General features: G+C 46.2%; 1 protein-coding gene across 2 annotated transcripts in view; it reads right to left on the reverse strand.

The window, feature by feature from the left end:
- Positions 1–27922, reverse strand: part of FRAS1 (Fraser extracellular matrix complex subunit 1) — a 390698-nt gene that overhangs the window by 225079 nt on the left and 137697 nt on the right. For both annotated transcript variants that reach the window (XM_081206862.1, XM_081206861.1), the window contains exons 3-6: positions 14428–14535; positions 12708–12800; positions 7186–7339; positions 5115–5248 (exon numbers count right to left, since the gene is read on the reverse strand). In XM_081206862.1, the coding sequence (XP_081062988.1) occupies positions 5115–5248; positions 7186–7339; positions 12708–12800; positions 14428–14535 (489 nt within the window). The remainder of the gene's footprint in view (positions 1–5114; positions 5249–7185; positions 7340–12707; positions 12801–14427; positions 14536–27922) is intronic.

Genomic DNA, 27922 nt, shown 5'->3' on the forward strand with positions numbered 1-27922 from the left:
GGAACCGCAGAAAGAGGGGGAAGGGAGTTTTGAAATGCGAAAATTATTATAAAATTGAAAATCATAAATAAAATCATTTTTGAGAGAGAGAGAGAGGGAGAGTGAGGGAGAGACAGTATATCAAGGAAATGTTTCACCTGGCAGGTCATTTTTGCAAATAACAAAAGCTCTCAAATCAAGCAGCCCTCTTGATTTGGGACCTTTCGTCCCTGAGATCTAATGCCCTCCATAGACCCCAAAAGACAAGGCACAGAGGGGCCTAGATCTCCCCTTAACTTTGCCCCAGGTAGCTAAGCCCTTTTCCCCCAGGATGATCAGGTAAAATGACTACAGCTGTAGGAATGGCTAACTGCTAAAGGCAAAGGATAGATAGCACCCAACAACCAATTCTGCCATCTTACTTGCTGCCCCCGGGGGGCCCAGCAAGGGAGAAAGGAAGTGAACTGCACTGAGCACTAAATATGTGGCAAGAGAGATACAGGCAGAGACTGAGGGCAAAGAGGCCACTCTGTTCTGTTGTTCTACAATATTAATGAAATGTGTCTCGGGATCCCTTTTGCATTTAATTTTTGATTCTGCACGCTGCATCACCTTGACATATCCTCCTCCAGTACTTCCAAAGCACATCCAAGGATCCCCGATTTCAGCCCTTGGAGACTCCAGGGGGACAGCTGAGATCTCTCAAATCTCAATGGGAGCCACTGATTCCATGGAGAAAAGTGAAGGCACAGGTATCTTCAGATGATGGGGAGCCCATAGCACCCCATTCTATACTGTGCTGGTTTGAGGGTGGGCGTTTTTGCCCTTGTTTGAGGATGACTCCCTTGCAGGCTCTCCTACTTCACAACCGCACAGCAGCAAATGAATGCAGAATAGGCTACATGCCCTGGAAAAACTGTTCATGGCTCTCCCAAGGGGCAGCAGCTACTTTTTATTATTATTATTATTTATTTAATCATTTTTAATACAAACAACCACAAAAGACACATACTATAACAAAAACCATAACAACACTAATAACACAATTTGACAATACAGATTTGAATACACTGACTATACCTTTTTAACAATATTTTCCCACCTCTCTATCCTCCCCCAACTTCCCACCACTATCCGCCTTACCGCTTAAATATTCCTTCCAGATTTCTTCATATTTATCCATTCTTAATTTGCATCGACATGCAATTCGTTCGTATGCAGCTAATCTGTCCATATTATCAATCCATGTGCTCAATGGAATCTTTTTGCGGTTCTTCCAATTCATTTAAACAAGTTTTTTTGCTTCTAATATAGCAATCTCCCACGTAATCTCCCCTTGTAATCTCCCACGTTTCCGGAATATAATTTAGAATAATTCGTAGGGGCAGCAGCTACTTGAAAGGGAGCCCTGCCATCTTTGTCCCCATCTTGCGCAACTCAGCCAACAAGGCTCCCTCGAGAACTGGCCAAGGTCCCGTGAATCGCCTTGCCTTGGGCTGAGCAGGAAGAGTCTCTGGCAGTCATCACCGCTTGCCCTGGGCACCCCTAAGCCCCAGCAAAACAGGGTAGCTGTTGTCAATGATGTCCCTTGAAGAGGAGACAGGTCCAGCCTTTGCCGGCCTCCTAGCCTTGAGGAAGCAATGGCAATCTTTCACTTTGGGAGAAGGAATGAAGACGCGGTGTTGCCTTACTGATGGACACTTTACCAGTACGGGAATGAAAAATGAGAGAGAAGAATGAACAGGGTAGGAGCCTCAACGTTAAGGTTAATGCATTTTCCATTAGAGCCTCATCTTAGGAAATCTATCAAACATTCTCAAAATTAGCTAAAGGGGGAATTGGGTTGCTGTTGCTGCGTTAACCCCAGAGGCCCGCAGGTCTGATTATTCACACCCTCCTTGTCTCACTGATACATCTCTTCCACATTCTAATGACTGGCTGATTAAATAATAGTGTGATCAGTGGCAAAGATGTGGGGTGAGATGAAAATGTTCAAGAATCTCCCATCAGCTTGTCCTGAAGCTCATTTCTTCCGACTCTTTGTGTTCTGCGCAGAGCATTTTAGCATGCTGCCTGAAAGCAGTTTTATGCTCTCGTCAGAAAACTGGCATTAAACTGTTAGAGGAAATAGGCTGGTTACATCTTTATGAACTAATCCTCTGACATGACAATACCCTCTGAAAAAAAAAGGTATTTGACTGTTAACTGCCTTTAAATGTTACTGCGCTATAAATTCTTCTAAAATTGGGAGGGGTGAATCTAATAAAGGAACTGGGTATTACTAATGTGAACACCTGGCTGCTTCCAACGCAGGTGAGAAGATGTGAAGAGAGAAAATAAATTTATGAGGATGAAGATTGTTTGCTGAATGCCTTCCCCGGCCAAGGTTTCAGCTGCTAACCTGGATGACTAAGCCCACATATCAAGGGCACTGTTCAGTGTATGTAAAAAAGGAATGTGCAGAATAGCAAAAAAATAATAAAGGCAGCAACCTCCTGACACCAACTGTAATTTGGAGGGTGGTACTCAGCAATAAAGAATGGAAACAGGGCTGTCTACAAATGAGATGGGAGGAAATGTAGCCGCCTTATTTCTTGGCAGGAACATTTTGTATTGATCTGAATAAAGGCCACACTCTGCCCCACCAAATCCAGCTTGTATGAAATCTGAGTGCGGCCTAGAATTGTGCTCTTACAGGCCATAAAGTTAAAATGGGTATATGTGTCATGAGACAACTTAGGCCAATGGAATAAAAGTAGGTTGGAAACCCTACAATTTCAAAAGACCAGGGGGCAACCACTTATATGAAGGTTGCTTTATTTAAAACCAACAGAAAGGCTGATATGGATGCAGGAAGGAAACAACAGAGAACGCTGGAGAGAACTTGAAGAGGTGCTTCTCCAAAAATGGACGTGAGATGCTGAAGGAGGAAGAAGGCAGAGAAAATTTAAGACATCTCTTTTTGGGGTGTGGCCTATATTCAGGGGAAGCTTATATTTGGACCCAAAGGAATGCGGGTGGTGCTGTGGTCTAAACTACTGAGCCTCTTGGGCTTGCCGATCAGAAGGTCGGCAGTTCAAATCCCCGCGACGGGGTGAGCTCCCGTTGCTCTGTCCCAGCTCCTACCAACCTAGCAGTTCGAAAGCACATCAGTGCAAGTAGATAAATAGGTACCTTCCAGCAGGAAGGTAAATGGTGTTTCCATGCACTGCTCTGGTTTCCATCACAGTGTTCTGTCATGCCAGAAGCAGTTTAGTCCTGCTGGCCACATGACCCGGAAAGCTGACTGCGGACAAACGCCGGCTCCTTCGGCCTGAAAGCGAGATGAGCGCTGCAACCCCGTAGTCGCCTTTGACTGGACTTACCATCGTGGGGTCCTTTACCTTTTACCTTTTACTTATATTTGGACCCAATCAGAACATGTTTTTTTAAAAAAAAATCACATTGCCAGAAAGTGTCTGTTTTCCAGAAATGGTGACCATAGCCATGGGTCACTGAGGAAGCAGTCCCTAATAATTGTTTCCCATAGCAGGCTACAAAATTCACAGGATATTTTGGGGAAGGCATGGCTCTTAAAGTGGTACAAAAGTGCTTTAAATGTATAGTGTGGGTGTGATTTTAGTCTCTCTTGTATACAGTGGTGCCCCGCAAGACTAATGCCTCGCAAAACGAAAAACTCGCTAGACGAAAGGGTTTTTCGGTTTTTGCATTGCTTCGCTAGACGAATTTCCCTATGGGCTTGCTTCGCAAGATGAAAACGTCTTGCGAGTTTGTTCGCTTTTTTCTTAAAGCCGCTTGAAGAGGCGCAGTTGCGACAAGCCGTGCTTCACAAGATGAAAAACATCGCAAGACGAAAAGACTCGCGGAACGAATTAATTTCGTCTTGCGAGGCACCACTGTATCCTGTTTCTCTCCAAAGCTTAAGCACGCAAGTGTCTCTGTCTGTTCCTACACAAGTATCTTCTTATTCCACCCTCATTTTGGCTTTTCTAATCCAAGCCTCATTGAACCTACTGTCAGGAGTTCAGCCTACACTCGAGTAGGACCCTGGCAGAGACACATGCCTGACTGTCATGTTCTCTCCCTCGTGGTCGATCATTCAGGAGCTTCAAAAGATTTCTTGAAAAGCGACCGATGCCAAGAGACATCGGCAAACTTAGGGATCCGCAGAGTCTTCGCAACTTGCGTAACAGACCTCAGCAACTCAGCATTTTGGCTAATCTACTTTATTTACATATAAACACACATGGAGCACTGCAACATGGCTCCCTCTCTCTCTAGCATCAGGCAGCAAAGAGAAAAAGAACAAAGGACAATAGTCCCACTTCACGGAACACAGTAACACAAACATCCTGTCTCCGTCACTTCCCATTTTGTGGAGTCAAAACATATACCATCATGTGATAGACAACAATCCCATGACTGCAATTATGGAGCAGGAATTCTAACACTCCTAACCTCCCAAGGATCCTCACTAATCTACCCTGACTGCTGATAGCATATGGCAGGCTTCCTCAACCTCGGCCCTCCAGATGTTTTTGGCCTACAACTCCCATGATCCCTAGCTAGCAGGACCAGTGGTCAGGGATGATGGGAATTGTAGTCTCGAAACATCTGGAGGGCCAAGGTCAAAACATATACTGTCATGACCGCAATCAAGGAGCAGGAATTCTAACACCTACCTCTGCTCAGGGTGAATTGGTTCCATGTCCTCTAGAACCACGGTGGGGGCACCTCACTGTTATCAATAGTAATAGGACTGTAAACATTTTCTCACTCAAAAGTGAGATTTGGCATCACGTTGCAAGCAATGTAATGCATGTCACATTGCCATGCAGTCAAACTAAACTACATGACGTCAACACGAAGCCAAGACAGAGTTAAGGCAATAACAGTTTTGCTCCATTCCTCTCCGAAACTGGGGAATCATTTTGCAGGGTGCAAAAGTTTTCATGAAATGCCTGCCCCACCTTTTTTAAAGCTCAGCTCCAGTTAGTCAGAGTAGAGGAAACAGATAAAGTTAAGACAATGCCTTGTTTTTTCAGTACCTGGATGACAAAGTTGAACATGAAAATAAATAATAAACATTTTTTAAAAAGTTGAATAAAATGCAGAGAAGTCATGCATGATCTTACCTCTTTACACAATGTAGGCTGACAAACTACGGTGAAACACTGCGCAGTCCCGTTCTGACAGACACATCTGGCACACTTGCTGGGTTTCCAATCCTCACCATCCAGGTACGTTTGACCATCGAAAGAGCAAGGCTCTAAAAGGCATTGAAGACCATTGTTTTTTTTCCTAGGTTCACGGAACATTCTAGAGCAGGGCTGGTGAACCTCTGGCCTCCAGATGTTCATAAATCCTGGCTCCCCATCAGGCCCAGACAGCGTGCTGAACAGCCAGCAATGGTTCGGAAACATCTGGAAGGCCAAAGGATTCCTACCCCTATTCTAGAGTCCGTGAGGTTATGCTCTTTGTTTTTCAAACAGCAATCTCACAACATCAGGCATATCTGTAACACTTCCATAGTTATGTTGTCCTCTGAATCTGTCCCTTGTGGTCAAGAAGGGACGCAGAAGCACATGGAAAGTCTTGTGTTTCAAATGAGAAATGTGTGTTCCTCTGGTGTATCCCTATATTCCCCCTTTCCCAAGAGGAAAATAATCTCGGAAGAATGGAAAGATGCCTTCCGCCATCATGATGAAGGGCGAAGGAGGGGAGTAGGTTGTTGTTTTCATTTTTATTATGTATTTTGTGGCTTTATATTTTGATTTTGTTCTGTGAACCGCCCTGAGACCTCCAGGTATATAGGGCGGTATATTAATAATAATAATAATAATAATAATAATAATAATAATAATAATAATAATAATAGATTGCGCCTCCATTCCCAGTTCTCATGCTCTAAGTTATAAATCTGCACAGAATTGATGCACACACAGCTGAACAGGCATGAAATTCTGCGTGATCTTGAAAGTTCCCTCGTTAAAGGTATCATGTAAATGCAAATCAGAGATCACACAGGAAGCCAGAAAGTTGGTCTTCAATGATGCATAAATGTGTGTGGCGGTCAATCCCTGCTGCTACATGTCTCCTCAGAAAGGCACATGGCCAGGGACATGCAAAGAAAGAGATAGTCCGTGTAGTGTAGTGGTTAGAGCGTTGGACTAGGACCTGGGAAACCAGGGTTCAAATCCCCAAGTAGCCATGAAGCTCACTGAGGATAAAATGGAGGGGAGAACTATGTATTTGAGTTCCTTGGAGGAAAGGGATATAGATGTTTTAATAATGAAAGAGGCAGATGTGAGCCACTGAGAGGCCAGCCCAGCACAAAACAGGTTGCGGTGGAAAAAGGTGAGCCTGGGTTGGCTTTTTCAGGGCACCAAAGTTAAGCCAAGAGGACACTAAAGGTAAAGGTAAAGGTACCCCTGCCCGTACAGGCCAGTCGTGTCCGACTCTGGGGTTGCGCGCCCATCTCGCTTAAGAGGCCGGGGGCCAGCGCTGTCCGCAGACACTTCCGGGTCACGTGGCCAGCGTGACAAAGCTGCAGCTGGCGAGCCAGCACCAGCGCAGCGCATGGAAACTGCGTTTACCTTCCCGCTAGAAAGCGGTACCTATTTATCTACTTGCACTTAGGCGTGCTTTCGAACTGCTAGGTGGGCAGGAGCTGGGACCGAAAGACGGGAGCTCACCCCGCCGCGGGGATTCGAACCACCGACCATGCGATCGGCAAGTCCTAGGCGCTGAGGTTTTACCCACAGCACCACCCGCGTCCCTCTCTATCAGCACTTAAATAATAATGAATCTTTGGCCTATTAAAATGGGGGGGTGTTTGTTTGTTAATATGTTAGATATTTTTGTGTTCTTATATTGTAAACCACCTTCTGATCCCTTGATGAAGGGCAGTATAATAAAATAAAATAAAATAAAATAAAATAAAATAAAATAAAATAAAATAAAATAAAATAAAATAAAATAAAATAAAATAAAATTTGGTTTAGCAATCAAATGGATGGATAGCTGGAGCGCCAGATTTTCCTCCCCTATTTAAAAGTGGCTGTATAAATCCTGCAATAAGCAACAGCTTAATGGACAAGCTTAGATTACATTTGGCTAAGCCGCGGCGACGGCGGCAAGTCTGCTTACGTTTTCAAGACAGGCAAATCCAGGGCGAATCCCTTCACCACCCTTTTACTCACTCACCTCCGCTGCCGGCACACCGTGGGCAGCACTCTCCTTGCTTGGGGGGGCCCACTCCCTCGCAGGACAGGGCAGGGCAAGCCTTGGGGGTGCAGGTGGTTTCCCCACTGGCACAAGCGCAGGTCGTACATCTGGAGCCAGCCCATTCCGTACCATGCTACAGGGGGAAACAGAGTGGGGAAAACAGGTAACTGTCAATTGTTGGCAACAGAAGAAGCTGTGGGACTTTGCTGGACTATATTTTCCCGTCTCCTAATCCCATCATAAATGGGATGCCAAGGAAACCAGATCATTTGACTATAAGGCGAGCCCTGCTAGATCAAAGACCAATAGTCCATTCGGGTCAGCATCCTTTTCTCCTAGGTGCTAACCAGAAGCATATGGGAAACAGGACATGATGCAGAAAACTCTCCCCACCTGTGATTCCCAGCAATTGGTATTCAGAGGCACATTGCCCCCCCCAAAAAAGCAGAGGTACTATACAGCTGACAATTATGGCTAGTAGGTGCTGAGGGTTTCACCCTCCACGAATTTGCCTCGTCCTGTTTTAAATTCATCCAAGCCACCATGGCATCTTCTACTCCGAACATACGGTGGTACCTCGGGTTACAGATGCTTCAGGTTACAGACGCTTCAGGTTACAGACTCCGCTAACCCAGAAATAGTACTGTAGTACCCTGGGTTAGGGACACCAGTGGCGCTATTAAAACCTCAGGCACCCAGACTTAGGTTTCCTTTTTTGGAAAAAAGAGATTGAAGGTGTCTCTGTAATATTTGCAATAGAGGTGCACAGCTTGGCTCCTACAAGCAGGAAACCCCACTGCCCCACCTCAGATTTCCAGAGAGAGGCAATTCTGAGCGTGCAATAAAAATGAATGTATTGCCAAAAATGCTGTTTTTGTTTCAGACCCTACAGATTGTGGACAGGGTGGAATGTTTTAGAAAGTGGCAGAGAGATATTTCTAAGTTTGTCTGGCAGGGCAAAAAGCCCCGAATTAAATTTAAAATACTAACTGATGCCAAAGAGAGAGGGGGGTTTGCCCTGCCAGATTTGAGGTTATATTATGAATCTGCAGCTTTCTGCTGGTTGAAAGATTGGCTTCTTCTTGAGAACACTGATGTCCTGGATCTGGAAGGGTTTAATAACGCTTTTGGTTGGCATGCATATTTGTGGTACGACAAGGTAAAAATTCATAAGCATTTCAAGAACCATATTGTCAGAAAAGCAGTGTTTAATGTCTGGATAAAATACAAGGACTTATTAGAGAACAAGACCCCAAGGTGGTTGTCACCGATGGAAGCCAAGGCTCAGAAAAGACTCAATATGGAGGCCATATGGCCGAAATATTGGGAAATAATAGAAAAAGAAGGAGATATTTGGAGATTGCAGAGTTTTGAGAAATTAAAAGATAAAGTGAGAGATTGGCTACATTACGCACAGATCAGAGAGGTTTTTAATTTGGATAAAAAAATAGGTTTCCAGGTGGAAAAATCGAAACTAGAAACTGAACTGTTAGAACCTAAGACTAAGGTACTTTCAAAAATGTACAACTTGCTGTTGAAATGGAGTACTCAAGATGAAACGGTCAAATCAGCTATGATAAAATGAGCACAGGACATTGGGTATAATATTATGTTCACTGACTGGGAAAAGTTATGGACCACCGGAGTGAGATTCACGGCATGCAATGCCTTGAAAGAAAATATTATGAAAATGATTTACAGGTGGTACATGACCCCAGTCAAGCTTGCAAAAATATATCATTTGCCAGACAATAAGTGTTGGAAATGTAAGGAAACTGAAGGAACATTCTTTCACCTTTGGTGGACGTGCCCAAGGGTTAAGGCCTTCTGGGAAATGATCTATAATGAACTAAAAAAGGTATTTAAATATACCTTCCCTAAGAAACCAGAGGCCTTCCTTTTGGGCATTGTCGGCCAAATGGTGCCAAAGAAGGACAGAACTTTCTTTATGTATGCAACAACAGCAGCAAGAATACTCATCGCAAAGCACTGGAAGACACAGGATTTACCCACTCTGGAAGAATGGCAGACGCAACTGATAGATTATATGGAACTGGCTGAGATGACTGGCAGAATTCGAGATCTGGGAGAAGAGACGGTGGAAGAGGACTGGAAGAAATTTAAAGACTATTTACAAAAACACCATAAGCTATATGAATGCTAAGAGAATGCACGATAAAAAACAACATGGCATCAGTAACTTAGCTGTAAGATGTATGACTAAGTGATGTTTAAGAAAATGGTGGAATCTGAGGTAATATTATGCTTAAGTTAACCAGTTTAGTATATGATAAAAACATTGGAAATTGGGGATATAATATTTGAAAACTACAAAATAAGATTTGAAATAAGGTAATAATTTGCTGCTTGTAACTACATGACCGAGAACGCAGGAAAGGGTGATGTGAGGAAGTCCAAAGGTTAAGAGAATATGATTAATGGATAAATTGATTTTGATGTATTCATTCTTTCTTTACTTTCTAATTTTTTTCTGTTCTTTTCTGTTCTGTTTTATGGTGATGGTATTGTATATGTCTGTTGGTTTGCTTTGTGTGCAAAAAATGCAATAAATAATTTTTTAAAAAAAATTCTGAGCGTGCAGCTCCTACCTCGCTCGGTCTCCGTCTGTCAGTCTTACATCATTCTTAGTTGGTAGGGGGAAAGATATATCATCTACCTCCCACCCTGCTCAGATGGGTTTCAAACCCCTGAGTCGGATAGTCACTGAGACTCTACCATAGAAGGGGACACTGCTTTGCATAAAGTGTACATGTTCTAATGTATTAAATGTATACAGTGGTACCTCGGGTTACATACGCTTCAGGTTACAGTCTCCACTAATCCAGAAATAGTGCTTCAGGTTAAGAACTTTGCTTCAGGATGAGAACAGAAATCGTGCTCCTGCGGCGCGGCAGCAGCAGGAGGCCCCATTAGCTAAAGTGGTACCTCAGGTTAAGAACAGTTTCAGGTTAAGAACGGACCTCCAGAATGAATTAAGTACTTAACCCAAGGTACCACCGTAGATGCAAATTTAGGAATACCCTGATTCTGGGATGTTTCTGCTATTCCCCGGCCACTGGTTCTGATAAGGGACATTTTCCTAACCACTAAGCCAGCAGTTACTAAACTCCCTACTAAAAGTATGGCCAGATCTGTATGGTAGGCTCGACCGGAACTCATAACATCATCGCCCTTCCTCCTAGCCCTGGGTTGAAAATAAAGCCAGGCTCATATATTTTAATGTTTGCATTTGCTGCAATAATACTCTCGAACATACATTATAACTGGAACCATTATTGCCTTGCTTTAAAACTAAGGAGGACATTTAAATCTTTATATTCTGCCATGTTTCTCCATTTTATGCCCCCGTTTAGCCAGCTGGCAAAGAACACCCCTGAGAGACCCTTTAGATCTCAACTTTCTCTGTCGGCGAAGCAAGCAGAGGAAAAGTTATATAAGCAGAGACCAAAAGCGTAGAGCTGTAGCCGGAGAAATTGCTGTCTGAGCAGAACAGCTTCTGCTCATGCAATGGGAATTCCCATTCTCTCCTTCCCACGATGTGCCCGCCATCATACTCCCAAAAAACTGATGTGCTCCAGAACAGATTGGTGGGTGCAGGGCAGCTGCTGTGGGATAGGAATATTTTGTTTACAGAAGTCGTTCTGCCCACACAATGACTTTCATTGAATCATAGACTTGGAAAGGATCACAAGGGGGATCTAGTCCAACCCTCTGCAACGCAGGAATCGTTTGCCCAATAGGGGGCTTGAACCAACGTCTCTGAGATTGAGAGTCTCATGCTCAACCGACCGAGCCATCTGAACTGCAGCCGTTGTGGGATTCAGCCCATAAAAACTGTGCTTTCTGAGTCACACGAGAGGTCCATCCATGCCCAGTATTCTGGGCAATGGCTGGCAGCCAGATCCATTTAGTTTTCACAGCCACCTGCCCTCTTGGACCGTGGATGGGGAAGCTGTGATCTAATAACCTCTGGGGGTCCCAAACTCCCATCTTCCCAGACCACTGGCCATTCTGGCTGGGGCTGGTGCGGGGTGGATTCCCAGCAACGCACTGGAGGGAGACATGTTCCCCATTGCTGTGTTGCATCCATTCTCTCTGAAAAGTCCAACCTGTTGATTCTTTTTTTTCTAATGGAAAGACAGGAAATACTAGAAAAACAACACTCTAATAATAGTCTAATCTAGAGTGGTGACTGGTCCCTGTTTATCCCTAGCAAATAAAACTTGGGAGATACACTGCCTCTGCACATGAGGATTCCATAGTTGTCAATTGACAGATTTGAAAATAAGGGACCAGCAGCCTCGAAAATAAGGGATCAGCAGCCAAAATAAGGGATTTTCCAAGCACAGGTATGTTCAACTTCTGAGCCCCTCCGAGCCAAAGGCAGAAAGCCCAGCCAGCAGCCAAACGAAGCCTCAAGCGGTGGTTCCCACAGCGCAGCAACCCAGCAAAGGGGATGCAGCAAGGAAAACCACCATCACCTCTCCTCTGGGAAGCGCTGAGCAAAGGTGAGTCCCCAGGCAACACGGCCGATTTGATCGGCACAAGGCATGCAAGCTCTACCCCCCAGTCGTTCTTAAGACTCCTTATTGGGTGAGCACTGCAGCTAAGCAACACAGTTGGAGCCTCCCTCCTCCCTGGCCAGCAGGGAGGGAGGGAGAGGAGCTGCTTCCTTTGAAACCCGGGAAATTTAAGGGACATCATCAATAAGGGACAGCAGCGGGACACAGTGCTGGGATAAGGGAGTTTCCCGCCAAATAAGGGATGGTTGACAGCTATGGGGTTCTATTTTCTGCTAGCATGGTGAAGACTCGTTGACAGGCCTACTAGTTGGAGCAATGGCTGCTTTCTGGAGAGGTGTCTGCTGGCAGTCCTACGCTACTCCTTGCGAGCCCCAAATTTTCAACAAATGGGAGATACTACAATGAGCAAACAAATGAAATGATTAATGGTTCTTCCTCTATACTTATGCAATAAGCCAGCTCCTGGAAACGAACATACTCATATTCTCGCAGCGAAAATGCCAAGCTTGTGAAATTGACCCAGTTGGCAGCGAGAGTGCGCCAGTTATTATTATTTTTTTCCCCATTCCTCTTCTCATCTTTGGGTATCTGCCCAAAAGTTAATTTGCAGCAATAACTTTGGTTAGACCATGTGTGAAGCCGCCTAAGACTGCTCTGACCTAGTTCCCCGAATGGAAGAACTGGAGAAAAATCTAAGGCAGCCAAAGAATTGGCCGAGCGGATCAATGCAACGCTTTGTGGATATTAAGAAAGCCCAGCCATCAAGCAAACAGACTTCTCTCAGCCCGGCATACCAGACAAGCAGCTAGATCTCACTCAGATTGTGTTTCCCACATGAAGTTCTCTGAATGTCTATCTGAAGCAGCAAGGCAAGGTCCCAAGAGGGAACGAGACAAGAGTTATTTCCAAGAAGAAAAGCCAACTGCAAGTTGAAAGGGATACACAAGAAATGCTCACCTCATGGACCCGTCCTCCATGCTCACAAAATCCCTCCGTTTGCGGAACGCACTCAGGGCAGCAAGCGTTGGCAGGTGTTTGTAGCACGTCCCCCTGAACGGGAAAAAGCCATTCAGCAAGTGTCACAAATCCATCTGTCTAGAAAAGCCCATTCCTGGCATTCCAACACACAATCTCAACAATATAGGCTTCCTCTGTTCAGAATGGAAAGGTGCAATAATAATAATAACAATAATAATAATAATAATAATATTTTTTTATTTATACCCCGCCCATCTGACTGAGTTTCCCCAGCCACTCTGGGAGGCTCCCAATCGAGTGTTTCTAATCCTAGCATCCATAAGGGTATTATTATTATTATTATTATTATTATTATTATTATTATTATTATTATTATTATTATTATTATTATTTTGTGGGGAGCTGTGTTCAATCTAACAAAAGAATGCAAATAGGAACTGAGCAGGGAGAGGAAGTAAGTCTCTTGTGCATTGTAGAGACCACATAAAACAGGTCCTGAAAGACCTACACTGGCTCCCAGTACATTTCCAAGCACAATTCAAAGTGTTGGTGCTGAACTTTAAAGCCCTAAACAGCCTCAGCCCAGTATACCTGAAGGAGCATCTCCACCTTCATCATTCAGCCTGGACACTGAGGTCCAGTTCCAAGGGCCTTCTGGCACTTCCCTCACTGTGAGAAATGAGGTTACAGGGAACCAGGCAGAGGGCCTTCTTGGTGGTGGCGCCCACCCTGTGGAACCCCCTCCCATCAGATGTCAAGGAAATAAACAACTATCGGACTGTTAGATGACATCTGAAGGCAATCCTGTTTAGGGAAGTTTTTGATGTTTGATCTTTTATAGTGTTTTTAATATTCTGTTGGGAGCTGCCCAGAGTGGCTGGTGAAACCCAGCCAGATGGGCGGGGTATAAATAATAAGTTGTTGTTGTTGATGATGATGATGATGATGTGGGTGCCATAGGAGGTACTACTGGGCACCTGCCACACTGGTAGCACCTGTAATAAACTAAAAGCATAGAATTGTAGAATTGGAAGGGACCACAAGGATTATCTAGTCCAATCCCTTGAAACGCAGGAACCTTTTGCCCAATGTGGGACTCAAACCCACAACCCTAAGATTAAGAGTCTCGTGCTCTACTGACTGAGCCACACTTTCAAATAAAGAAGAGACAATAGGAATATGCCTTAAGGTAAAGGTAAAGGGACCCCTGACCATTAGGTCCAGTTGTGGCCGACTCTGGGGTTGTGGTGCTCATCTCGCTTTACTGGCCGAGGGAACCGGCGTACAGCTGGTCATGTGGCCAGCATGACTAAGCCACTTCTGGCGAACCAGAGCAGCACACGGAAACGCCGTTTACCTTCCCGCTGGAGCAGTACCTATTTATCTACTTGCACTCTGACGTGCTTTCAAAATGCTAGGTTGGCAGGAGCAGGGACCGAGCAACAGGAGCTTACCCCGTCACGGGGATTCGAACCGCCGACCTTCTGATCGGCAAGTCCTAGGCTCTGTGGTTTAACCCACACCGCCTTAGATGGAGTTAAACGACTGGTCCATAGAGTTCAGTGCTGTCTGCACTGACTGGCAGCAGCACTCCAGGGTTACAGGCAGAAATCCTTCCCAGCCCTATAAGGAGATGCCAGAGACTGAACTTGCCACGACCACTCCATTTCTCCACGCGGACGTCATTCCGTCGCCTTACCTTCCCAAAGTCGCAGTGAGGGTTTTTGCAAACGACGCCTTTGCACAGGACAATGTCGCCATGGCAACTGCACTCCCGGCAGGAGTCTGGCTTCCAAGCGGTGTTGTTCTGCAAACAAGTCATAAGCTCGGAATTAAAATTGCATTAAAAAGCATGAACACTGCACACAATTACGGGGCAGCAAAGAGTTCAAACAAATTAAAAAGGGAAAGGGCCCTTAAAAATTGCAGAGGCAAACTTGGCAAGCCAAGCCTATCTGCTACACGCCGATTAGTACCCATGGCTGTAACAAGTCCAAAGCTATTCATTCCGTACTTCCAAAACATGTAATCAAAAGGCTTGGGCCTGCGATGAAAAGCAATCAATTCCAGCTGCAAAATAATTGATCCACCTAAGACCCGGTAGCTACAATCTGATTAGAGCTTCTCTTCCATCCAGCGACGGCTTCCATAAACTCGGGCTGGGAATTTAACAGCCTCCAAAGGAGCTTTTGACGCTCCATTCATATTAAAATTAATGTGCTAGGAAAATTACCTGGGGTGTCAAACAGCTTCTCTGTATGGGGAGAAGCGGAAAAGTTCTAGAGTCCTCTGGTTGGAGAGGAGGCAGGGAATGTATGTAAGTAGAGAGGAAAGTTCCTGAGCTGGAGGAGCATGGAAATGTAGTCTTTGGTAAAATGATTTTTTGTAGGAGCGGCTTGGGAAAATTAAGAAGCCAAGAGGAAAAAAACAGCATTTTTTTCCCTTTTCTCTTTGCACTCGATATACCCGAAAAGTGACTCCATTTTTGTGTGTGCATTTCCAACTACCCTCTCGAAATTGTTGCGTGGCGATTCCCGCCCCGCCCCCAGTTGGAATAAAGACACAGGACACCATTAGTTTAGGTTAATGGGCAAAAATTGGCCATAACTTGATTGGTTACAGGTAAGAGCGGTATTGGCTTAGGCATTGGTCCTATCAGACTATCCGGCTTCAGCCTGTTAGCATGAAAACCGGAAAGGGTTAACACCAGCAGGGGGAGCCCTGCGATGCACATCAACTAGGAACTCCCCCAGGGTCACCGCTCGGAGGCGTGCTTTAGGCCCTGGCCTCCATAGGTTTCAGACGAGGCAACGCCCCCCGGGATCCTTTACTGGACTACCCTTCAATATCTGGGGGAGGTGATGGCGCTCCTCCCCCCCCCAACACATCTACATAATAATACCCCTACCAATGCCTAACCGCCGAAACCAAAGACGTTGTGACGATTTGCTACGAGGTAGGCAAAAAACCAAAAGCCAAGTGGAAATCAGCTGTGTGGTCGAAAAGGGGAGATCCCGGGGCCGCGCCGGCCTTAAATGACCCAGGCCACACACCCGGAGCCAGCCGATTGGCTGGCTCTTGGGCTGACGCGGCTCGAGGATTCCCCTGAAAGCCAGCCTTTGCATGAGTGTTGGGGGCGTAAGCCCACAGCAACACCACCTCTTCCTGATGTCAGAAGTGGCTTTGTCTTAAGCCCAATTAAAAAGGGGGTGGGCATTTTCCAGCATCTGCTCTAACTAAAGTCCTACACACCCAGACAGTTCAGATCATGTCTGCCAACAAAGACCCCCCAGTCTGAGCTCTAACGTTAGACTGCAGGTATCCAACCAGCAACCAACACACTGAGCGATCCGAGTGTGAACCAATGGTATGCTCTGACATTTCTGTGTCATCTTTCCATGTTCTACTTGAGCTAACTAGAAGTTTCATGCAAACTCAGCCCCGATGAGCTTTTTAAAAATGAAAAGCAGTTTCAAGAAGGGAAATCCACGCGCGCACACGTCATTTCTCTGCTCTAAGCAACCCTCTTTCATTTTTTTTGTTAATTTTTTTTAATTAATTTTCCAATTAAAAACATCCAATTACCGTATTTTTTGCTCTATAAGACTCACTTTTTCCCTCCTAAAAAGTAAGGGGGAATGTGTGTGCGTCTTATGGAGCGAATGCAGGCTGCGCAGCTATCCCAGAAGCCAGAACAGCAAGAGGGATCGCTGCTTTCACTGCGCAGCTCTTGCTGTTCTGGCTTCTGAGATTCAGAATATTTTTTTTCTTGTTTTCCTCCTCCAAAAACTAGGTGCGTCTTGCGGTCTGGTGCATCTTATAGAGCGAAAAATACGGTAACATGCCATATCAAATCCTAATCCAATTAAAATAAAAAAACTAAAATAAAAAGACCAAATTATCATACAAATTAATTAATTTATTAATTATTAATAAGAAATAAGCAACCTCTTTCAAAGCTGCATTTAAATAAATAAATAAAAGTGACACTGGGGGCACTTGCGCACATTTGCGATTTTCAGGTGGGATTCAGCCACAAGCCAGCAAATTCACAATACGGAAGAGAAGATAATTTGGAGCTTTTGCACAACAACCCTGCTTTCTTCCACCACCCTGTAAAAACACGTCAGATAACATTTGCTTGGTGCAAAATTGTCTAACGCTCCAGAAAACAAATCAGAATGAATGCTCAGTAAACAGGTCGCTTGGAAGCAACCTGGGAATCAGTTATATGGATTTGCATGTAGTTAGCTTCATGGAAGGCGAATATATCAAGCTCAGTGCTCAGTCATTTTTGCTACTGCCCCATCAGTTTCCTCCAATGCAGTGTCCACTTCATAGCGTAGCCTTGTAGAGCTGGAAGGGACCACAAATGTCATCTAGGAGTCTTGGTTGACCACAAACTTGACATGAGCCAACAGTGTGACGCGGCAGCTAAAAAAGCCAATGCAATTCTGGGCTGCATCAATAGGAGTATAGCATCTAGATCAAGGGAAGTAATAGTGCCACTGTATTCTGCTCTGGTCAGACCTCACCTGGAGTACTGTGTCCAGTTCTGGGCACCACAGTTCAAGAAGGACACTGACAAACTGGAACGTGTCCAGAGGAGGGCAACCCAAATGGTCAAAGGCCTGGAAACGATGCCTTATGAGGAACGGCTAAGGGAGCTGGGCATGTTTAGCCTGGAGAAGAGGAGGTTAAGGGGTGATATGATAGCCATGTTCAAATATATAAAAGGATGTCACATAGAGGAGGGAGAAAGGTTGTTTTCTGCTGCTCCAGAGAAGCGGACACGGAGCAATGGAGCCAAACTACAAGAAAGAAGATTCCACCTAAACATTAGGAAGAACTTCCTGACAGTAAGAGCTGTTCGACAGTGGAATTTGCTGCCAAGGAGTGTGGTGGAGTCTCCTACTTTGGAGGTCTTTAAGCAGAGGCTTGACAACCATATGTCAGGAGTGCTCTGATGGTGTTTCCTGCTTGGCAGGGGGTTGGACTCGATGGCCCTTGTGGTCTCTTCCAACTCTATGATTCTATGATTCTATGATTCTATGATTCTATGATTCTATGATTCTATGATTCTATGATTCTATGATCTAGTCCAACCCCCTGCAATGCAGGAATCTTTTGCCCAACATGGTGCTCGAACCCAGAACTCTGAGATTTACAACCTCACTTCCAGAGGGAGATGTTTCCCTGTGTTAAACATCACCCTTTCAGTCACACTGATATGCAGCTATAAGATCGGAGACTTCATTCCTTCTCAGTGAAACAGTACATGAAACCGAGTCCTCTCTAATAAAGCTGATGAGAATATTAAAGCTAAGTACTGCCACAGATCGGTGCAAATTTACAGCCCTGGAGCTCAGGAAATAAATGATACGGGAGAGGGGCCGTCATTTTTGCTCTGATAACATAACTGACCCAACGTGCAGCGGCAGGAGCAGTAACAGGGGTACCCTGAGGAAACTGTCTTCCTGGGGCTGATTTACTATACAGCTGCAGAATCAATTGAGGCCAAGTTATATGGGTGTCAAGCTCTGCCTAACTCTCACGCTGTATTTAATCCATTCCTGTGCCTTAAAAAAAAAAAGGAGGGGTGGTGGTGGGATAAAGCTGTTCCGTGTCAGACACGAGGCTTTTTCCAAAGATACCTGGAGCACACATATCTGCCCCCTTTGGAAGAATGATGCTCTGGTTTTGCGCCAGGATTAATGGCCTTACCTGGCTGCTCATTGCCATAGCTGTCAACTTACAGATTTGAAAATAAGCGACCAGCAGCCTTGAAAATATGGGACCAGCAGCCAAAATAAGAGACCTGCAGCCTCAACTGTTCCAGGCACTCCAGTCTTCCTGTCCTCCTGCAGTCTGGTCAAACTCATGCTGGTAGCTTTGAGAACACTGTCCAACCAACTTTGTAACCAGAGGTTCAACTGAATAGAATCTGAATCACATGCACCACAAGGCCTATGCAGCCTCAAGATGGCTCCCCGGCCTGGCTTTGCACTGCAAAGTTTGCAGCAGCACATGCAACAAAATGGCGTCCAGCATTCAAAAAACCCCTCAGCTTGCATTAACTAGCCACACACAAGGCATGCAAGCTCCACCCCCAGTCGTTCTTAGACTTCTTATTGGGTGAGCAACACAGCCAAGCAACACAGTTGGAGCCTCCCTCCTCCCTGGCCGGCAGGGAGGGGGAGAGAGGAGCTGCTTCCTTTGAAATTTAAGGGACATCATTTAAGGGACATGCATCAATAAGGGACAGCAGCGGGACATGGCGCTGGAATAAGGGACTGTCCCTTCAAATAAGGGACACTTGACAGCTATGCTCATTGCGTTCCTGTCCTTGCTCATCCCAGCAGTAAAGGGGTGGGCAGGATGTCAACACAAGCAACAAGAGAGCTGAAGAAAGGCGCAAGGAGATTTCAGAAGTTGTTACGAAGACTCTTGCAGCCTGCTGCAGAGGGGCGATTGCACTGTCTGTAAAGAAGGTGACTGCTTTTTGTAGCGGATGGGAATCTTGGGCCTCCAGCGCCCAGGTTCTGTTAGGGCACCAGTAGCAGTGGTGGGGCAGAACTTCAGAGGTGTCCTCCCAACACCAGTGTTTGCGAAAGCTTGTCTAGATGGGCCAAGTCAGGGTTGTGTGTGCACTATCTCAAGACATGGTCCATGTCTTGAGTTAGCGCACACACCGTATCTGAACATTCTGGGGTATGTGGCGTTCATACGGAGCCCCCGGTCGTCTCACGGACTATTGACCCGTACACCACTAATCCGCTGCCACCAACCAGGTCCTCCCTGGTAAAATTACTTCACTCTCAGTCAGCTTCTCAATTAATAAATAAGAGTGCATTTTATTTCAGACACAAACAAAACATTTACAGCATTCCAAACGTTGTTGCTCTTCACTTTCTTAGTCTTATTTTCCTCTCTCTATCTCTTCTACCTTCCCCACACTCAAGAACCCACTGCCCTAACTGTCTCTCTATTACCAACTGCCCTTCCCAACCAGCCAACTCATGAAATCCAACCAACTACGCACCAACAACTCCCAACGAACTCCTCCAGAACTGGTTTTATAGACCCACTGACTCCACCCCCCCGGGTCCTGTCTGTGCAACCTATTTAACTATTTTCCCTCCAGCACTCTCTCATATATGTTAACGTCACATGGTAAGGGTACCAGGTGCCCTGGGTTGCCATAGCAACGTCAGCAAAGTCAAGCATATGACTTGCTGAGCCATTTGCCCTCCCATTGGCTCAGGAATGTGTAGTGGTCTCTAGAGCCAACTTGCTTACATTAAGCCCTGTTGCAAATCCTGATGCTGCCCCAATTTCTGTCAGGGTCTGACACACAATCTATGAGAGTCAGGGGAAGAGGCTGTGGGTTAGCATGTTGATAGCATTAGCAAATATCTCTATCCATATGCATCTTTACTTCAAAGACCAGAAGAACTGAAGTGTCTTGTGTCTGGAGACAATGCTAGGATACTTGCAGACCACGCAAGACTAGGTGGACCCCTAAGTAAGTAATATGATTACTTAACACAAAATAGTTCATCCTTAAGTCAGGGGTAGAGAACCTTCTTTCTGCTCAGGGCCACATACCATGAGGCATAATCTATTAGGGGCCGCATGGCAGAAGTGGGTGAAGTCAAAGCTGGCGACGGGCAGAGTTTTCTAGAGTAACTCATTGGAAACAAAGCATGGCTTGCTTCAGTTTTCACCATGGGTACCTCAGCTTCGAATTCCCAATCCTACTCAAGAGTAAGCCCCACTAGGTTTGATGCAGTAACTCTTAAATAAATACAGAGAAGGCTTTCTTAATTGGAAAGCAACTCCCACTAGGGCTGGGCGATATATCGACATACTGTATTGTCCAAAACCAGTTTGAAGTCCATGTTGTGGTACTGATTTTTTGCCCTGACGATAACTTGCAAATCATGATGTTTGTGCATGTGCTATGCAAAAATCACAATATAGGGAAAACCATGAAGCCAGCCAATGCTTCTCTCGATTCCTGCAGCCCCTGTTAACTCTCTCCCCTGTCTCTTGCAGGGGGCAGCAAATCACAAGAGCAAGCACCAGTAAAAAATGTGATGCAGAGAAAACCGTGAAACCAGCCAATGCCTCTACATAGCTCCCTCCATCCTTATTTCAAACATCGTGATATTTGCGGTGTTTAGCTGGTGATATATCGTAATGTTGAAAACCAGATATCACTCAGCTCTAACTCCCATTGACTCCGACCATTTGCCATGTTGGCTGAAGCTGATGGGTGTCTAACAACATCTGGAAAGTTGCTGATGAGCCACGACTGACAGTCAAGGTGTCCCTATGCCAGTCAAGGTGTCCCTATGTTGGATGTATCTGTTGCAATGATCCTCAAGCTAGATGGTTACTAACTCCCAGTCCCAACTGCAAATCTAGACACCTTAGTAGAGAAGGGATTGGCCTAGATTGTTGTGGTGGCCTCCACATGACTAACCAAGGTGGACATCTGATGCATGCAACAGCTGCTTTCTCTTCCAACTTATCCTATGTTTCATGGGGCTGTATGAAAGCATTCACGCAGTGCCTAAAATGTAACTAGAGGCCAGCTCCTGGGATATGCTGGAATATGAACGCTGGGCATCTGTTTGATGGTATCTCTTTCACGGCATAGTGGAGGTGGGAGGAGAGGCACTGGTCAATAGTTGACGCAAATGGCGGGGGGGAGTTCATTCCTGATTTGTTGGTCAGCATCTGTGGGTACAGCTGAATGATTTGCACAAGGCAGGTGTGACCCCTGTGTCTGTCCATTTTGGGTCACCACCGTCATAAAGGGAAAGCGGTGGAAGTCATCGTCGCAAATCACTATTGTGCATTAACTTGGAGGACTGCTTCTGATTACCACCATCAATGGGGACCAGGGCCGTTGCTCGGCAGAAGAGCATCTGCCTAGAAGATGCCAAGGGTTCAAGGTTCAATCTTTGGCATTTCCAAATAAGAACATATGAGCATACAGCAGTGGAGGCAGAGCATAGCTGGCAGTCACCAATAGCCCTTTCCTCCATGAATTTGTATTATGAACACTGGGAGAGACCATCATCTGAACCCTAGAGATCTACTGCCAGTCAATGCAAACACCACTAAGCTGGAAAGATGCAATGGTAGTGTCAGGAATGAGCCAGCTCCTAGTGGAACTTTACAGCCTGCTGCAGAACACAGAGTCTTAGATTTGACGCAGGCTGAGCAAAGAACACAGCAGTCAGTAGTGACTCCTTCAGACACTGGAATGCCGATTGCCAAGGGAACAACTGAGAGCAGGCTGGAATACAGCCAAAGCTCTCAGGAAGCTCAAACAGGCACAAACAGACACAGAGACAGTCTGTCAGAACAGGAAGAGGCTGGAGCTGATCCAATAAGTCCGAAGAGTCGGCAAATGGGAGGGCTGCTAGATAGGAAGCAGAACAAGCGACGTAAGGGGCGACGGTTCAATATATTCTGTAAGCACCGGAAGAAGTGTTCAGAAGGGTCATCTTGAGTGATAATGCAATAATCATAATCATAATCATAATAATCATAATAATTTATACCCCGCCCATCTGGCTGGGTTTCCCCAGCCACTATGGGCGGCTTCCAACTGAATATTAAAAACAGTACAGCATCAAACATTAAAAACTTCCCTAAAGAGGGCTGCCTTCAGTTGTCTTTTAAAAGTAAAATAGTTGTTTATTGCTTTGACATCTGCTGGGAGGGCGTTCCACAGGGCAGGCACCACTACCGATAAGGCCCTCTGCCTGGTTCCCTGTAACCTTGCTTCTCCAAATGAGGGAACCGCCAGAAGGCCCTCGGCGCTGGATCTCAGTGTCCGGGCTGAACGATGGGGGTGGAGACGCTCCTTCAGGTATACAGGACCGAGGCCGTTTAGGGCTTTAAAGGTCAGCACCAACACTTTGAATTGTGCTCGGAAACGTACTGGGAGCCAATGCAGATCTCTCAGAACCGGTGTTATGTGGTCCCGGCGGCCACTCCCAGTCACCAGTCTAGCTGCCGCATTCTGGATTAATTGCAGTTTCCGGGTCACCTTCAAAGGTAGCCCCATGTAGAGCGCGTTGCAGTAGTCCAAGCGGGAGATAACTAGAGCATGCACCACTCTGGCAAGACAATCCGCGGGCAGGTAGGGTCTTAGCCTGCATACCAGGTGGAGCTGGTAGACAGCTGCCCTGGACACAGAATTAACCTGTGCCTCCATGGACAGCTGTGAGTCCAAAATGACTCCCAGGCTGCGCACCTGGTCCTTCAGGGGCACAGTTACCCCATTCAAGACCAGGGAATACCCCACACCCACCTGCCCCCTGTCCCCCAAAAACAGTACTTCTGTCTTGTCAGGATTCAACCTCAATCTGTTAGCCGCCATCCATCCTCCAACAGCCTCCAGGCACTCACGCAGGACCTTCACTGCCTTCACTGGTTCTGATTTAAAGGAGAGGTAGAGCTGGGTGTTATCTGCATACTGATGAACACCCAGCCCAAACCCCCTGATGATCTCTCCCAGCGGCTTCATATAGATATTAAAAAGCATGGGGGAGAGGACGGAACCCTGAGGCACCCCACAAGTGAGAGCCCAGGGGTCTGAACACTCATCCCCCACCACCACTTTCTGGACACGGCCCAGGAAGAAAGGAGAGGAACCACGTATAACAGTGCCCCCAGCTCCCAGCCCCTCTAGGCGGTCCAGAAGGATGTTATGGTCGATTGTGTCAAAGGCCGCTGAGAGATCCAGCAAAACTAGGAAACAGCTCTCATCAACCAGCGCGACCAAGGCAGTTCCATGGTGAGGCCTGAATCCTGATTGGAAGGGATCCAAATGGTCCGCAAAAGGCGTGCTTGGAGTTGTTTGGCAACCACCCACTCAATCACCTTGCCCAAGAATGGTAAATTTGAGACTGGGTGATAGTTGGCCAAATTGGCTGGGTCTAAAGATATTTTTTAAGAAGCGATTTAATGACCGCCTCTTTCAGTGGGTCTGGGAAGGCCCCCTCACAGAGGGAAGCATTCACCACCCCGCAGAGCCCATCGCCCAGCCCTTCCCGGCTCGCTTTTATCAGCCAGAATGGGCAAGGATCAAGGAGACAGGTGGTCGGTTTCACTTGTCCAAGCAGCCTGTCCACATCCTTGGAGGTAACAGATTTGAATTGATCCCATGTAACAGGACTAGACAGAACTCTAGCACTCTCCCACCCTGGCCCTGCTCCCACAGTGGAGTCTACCTCCTTCGGAATCTGAGCGACTTTATCTGCAAAGAACTTTGCAAAAGCATTGCAGGAGATCTTGGGGTCCCTACCAGGCCCCGGTGGTGCAGGTGGTTCCGATAGATTGCGAACCACCTGAAAAAGTCTCCTGCTGCTGTTTTCTGCAGATGCAATGGAGGCGGTGAAGAAGGCCCTCTTCGCCGTCGCCATTGCCACTTGGTAGGCTCGACGTTGAGCTCTAGCCTGTGTCCGGTCTGATTCAGAATGAGTTTTCCACCACCGGCGCTATAGCCGTCTCAATGATTGTTTCATCACCCTCAGCTCCGGGGAAAACCACGGGGCTGTTCGGGCTCCATGCAATCGGAGAGGGCACTTCAGAGCCAGACAGTCAATAGCCCTGGTTAACTCTGCATTCCAGCGGGCCACCAGGGAATCAGCTGAAAGGCCGTCAGCTTGGGATAAAACATCCCCTACCACTCTCTGGAAGCCAATTGGATCCATTAAGTGGCGGGGGCAGACCATCCGAATCGGTCCCCCCTCCCTGCAGAGGGGAAGGGTCGCAGAGAAGTCCAGTTGCACCAGGAAGTGATCTGACCATGGCACTTCTTTTGTTTCGCTTTTAGTTAATGTCAGATCACCAACATCCGTAGAGGTAAACACCAAGTCTAAGGCATGTCCGCGGCTATGAGTTGGGCCAAACCTATTCAGGGACAGCCCCATGGAGGCCATGCTTTCCATGAAGTCCCAAGCGGCCCCTTGTAAGGTCGCGTTGGCATGGATATTAAAATCCCCCAGGACAACCAAGCTAGGTGTCTCCAGGAGCATATCTGCCACGACCTGAAGCAGCTCGGGCAGGGAATCCTTGGTGCAGCGGGGAGGTCGGTACACCAATAGGAATCCTGTACTGCCCCTATTGCCCAACTTCCAGAACATGCACTCAGAGAACTGGGTCTTCCCAATAGGACGCCTGGTGCAGACTAATGACTTCCTAAAAATCACTGCAACCCCCCCTCCCCGCCCACATGACCTGGGTTGCTGTGCGTAAGAGAAACCTGGTGGGCAAGCAGCAGCAAGGACAGGCCCATCTGCCTCATCCAACCAGGTCTCTGTCACACATGCCAGGTCAAATCCTCCATCCACAATCAGGTCATGGATGGCAGTGGTTTTATTCATCATTGACCTGGCATTGCACAGCAACACTTTCAGGTCATGTGGGTTTCCCTTGCTGATTCCAGTATCCTTCTGGTCAGGACCAGACCTGGAGGCAGGGATAGTCCTCAAACAACGACTAAACCTGCCTCCTCGGCAATGACATGGTCTGGTCTTAGCGTAACTCCTCCTCCGGCCCGTGATCACTGAGATTGGGTGTCCCAATACATTCCCTCCTGTGGAACCTGCCCCAGCCATTCTATTGACCGAGGCCCACTCCCAGGCAGCCCTGACCCTTCCCCTTAAAAGGCAAAATACAAACTATATAATAACTTAACAGAATAATAAAAATAGAAGCACAGCAAAAAACAATAGTGCTAAAATTAAACTATTCCCCACCCTAACTAAATACTTAACCAACGGCAAGCAGAAATAAAATTATAAAATTATAAAACATTATAAAAAACAACCACCACCATTTAAGGTGCAGCAAATTAAAAGCAGTTAAAACATTTAAAACCATTTTGTCACTTGCTGCAGGTAGCTGCTCAGGCCTCTAAACTGTAGTGGTGAGTGCAGGCCCCGCCCCCTAGGCCAGATGGAATTGGCAGGAGAGGGAGCGGCCCACCCAGCACTCACCAGAGCAGCAGCAGCAGCAGCGCTGGCGGCTGTGTTAGAGCCATCTGGAGCTATCTGTTTGTTTTTGCAATAAGTCCTCCTTTTTAATTACCTACGCTTACTGTGTTATCAAGCTGGGAACCTGGACTCCTGACAGGTAGCTTGCTATGTTCTTCCTCCATAGCAGATATCCCTTGTGGCTTTTACAGATTTCCAGTTTCCAGCACATAGACGATCATGCTTATGGTGAACATGTTCACACGTAGGTGACTGTGTCTTGTTTTTAATCTTCATATAGCACTTAGACAGCATCTTAAGAAGCAGAGACATCACCTTGCCAACAAAGGTCCATACAGTTAAAGCTATGGTTTTCCCAGTAGTGATGTATGGAAGTGAGAGCTGGACCATAAAGATGGCTGATCGCCAAAGAATTGATGCTTTTGAATTATGGTGCTGGAGGAGACTCTTGAGAGTCCCATGGACTGCAAGAAGATCCAACTTCTCCATTCTGAAGGAAATCAGCCCTGAGTGCTCACTGGATGGACAGATCCTGAAGCTGAGGCTCCAATACTTTGGCCACCTCATGAGAAGAGAAGACTCCCTGGAAAAGCCCCTGATGTTGGGAAAGATGGAGGGCGCAAGGAGAAGGGGACGACAGAGGACGAGATGGTTGGACAGTGTTCTCGAAGCTACCAGCATGAGTTTGACCAAACTGCAGGAGGCAGTGGAAGACAGGAGTGCCTGGCGTGCTCTGGTCCATGGGGTCACAAAGAGTCGGACACGACTAAACACCTAAACAACAACAACAACAAAACACTTTGTAGATTTTCATTGCTTCAACAACAAAGATGTTCAGGCTATTGGCATATGTAGAATTCAGAGTCTACCAACGCAAGAACTCACAAAATAGCTCCCCCCAACCAAGTCAATGTACTCTTCATCCTACACATGCCATCAACAGGGACACAAATACCTCCATGTACTCCATGTTGCATCTAGAAGCAGCGTTCTTTACCCTCCGGCATTTGACAAAGTCTCCCTTTGCCATACATTATTAAGTTCAGCCAACTAAAACGTTTGGCTTTTTAGTCATTTGGAAGCAGATCAAGGGAGAGTAGCTAAAGCAGGTGCCAGAAATAGAGAATCAGCACATCCACACAGCAATTTTCCACTCTTGTGGTTCAGCATAATCCAGGAACATGCGAACCGTTCCTAACAAGAGGTCAGCTACCTTTTTTCTCTCTCCAGAGTAGGTCATTTTGTGCCAAATGTTACACCGCCATTTCTGCTTTTACTATATTGAAACAGCGTTTGAATCTTTTATGCAAGCCGCCCAGGGAAGCAGCAGTACTGTGATACTTATATGTGTGTAATATTTCATGGTAAACAAATCAGGTCCATTGGACAAACCACTCTTAGCTCTGGTTCCTTCACATCAATGACCTCTTTCATAGTGGTCACTGTGATGCGTGGGGAAGGGTTAGGAATCGTAGAGTTGGATGGGACCCAGAGGATCATCTAGTCCAGGCATGTCCAACAGTTTGATCATGATCCACCAGTCAATCACGGGGCGTCCCTGGTCATTTGTATGATTGCACACCCAAAAAAACCCCTCAACTTTGGCTCCCCCAAAAAAGCTCAACAAGTTTTGGTCAATCCAATGGGTAGATCACTGCAAGCTTTTTTATAGTGGGAGTAGATCACAGTCTCTTGGGAGTTGGACATGCCTGATCCAGTCCACCCTCTGCAATGCAGGAATATGCAGCTGTTCCATACGGGGATGGATCCTGCAATACATACAATATCAGTGAATATTGTATTGGGTCACCTGTGCACCATAAAAATCATAGTCAGGAAAAGAATTATGAGATCTCTTCCACATCATAAAACAGAACACTCAATGAAAACATTATCAATTAACTTTGCATCGGGCCTCCTGCACACTGCCTAGAAACGACTGCAGTTAAGCAACAGGGTAGCACAGTTGGTAGAACAGGAGGTTCTTAATCTCATGGTCATGCGTTCTAGCCCCATGCTGAGTGAAAGTTTCCTGCATTGCAGAGGGTTGATTCTCATCTTCCCTTCCAACACTCTTTTTCCATGAAATTATTTAAATAAATAAATAATGTTGCAATCCTTATGATGCAATCAACTGCCAACAATAATATAACCACCAGCTGTTCCGTGGCA

The sequence above is a fragment of the Podarcis bocagei genome, assembly GCF_964188305.1.
Source record: "Podarcis bocagei genome assembly, chromosome: 9".
In the NCBI taxonomy this organism is placed as follows: Eukaryota; Metazoa; Chordata; class Lepidosauria; order Squamata; family Lacertidae; genus Podarcis; species Podarcis bocagei.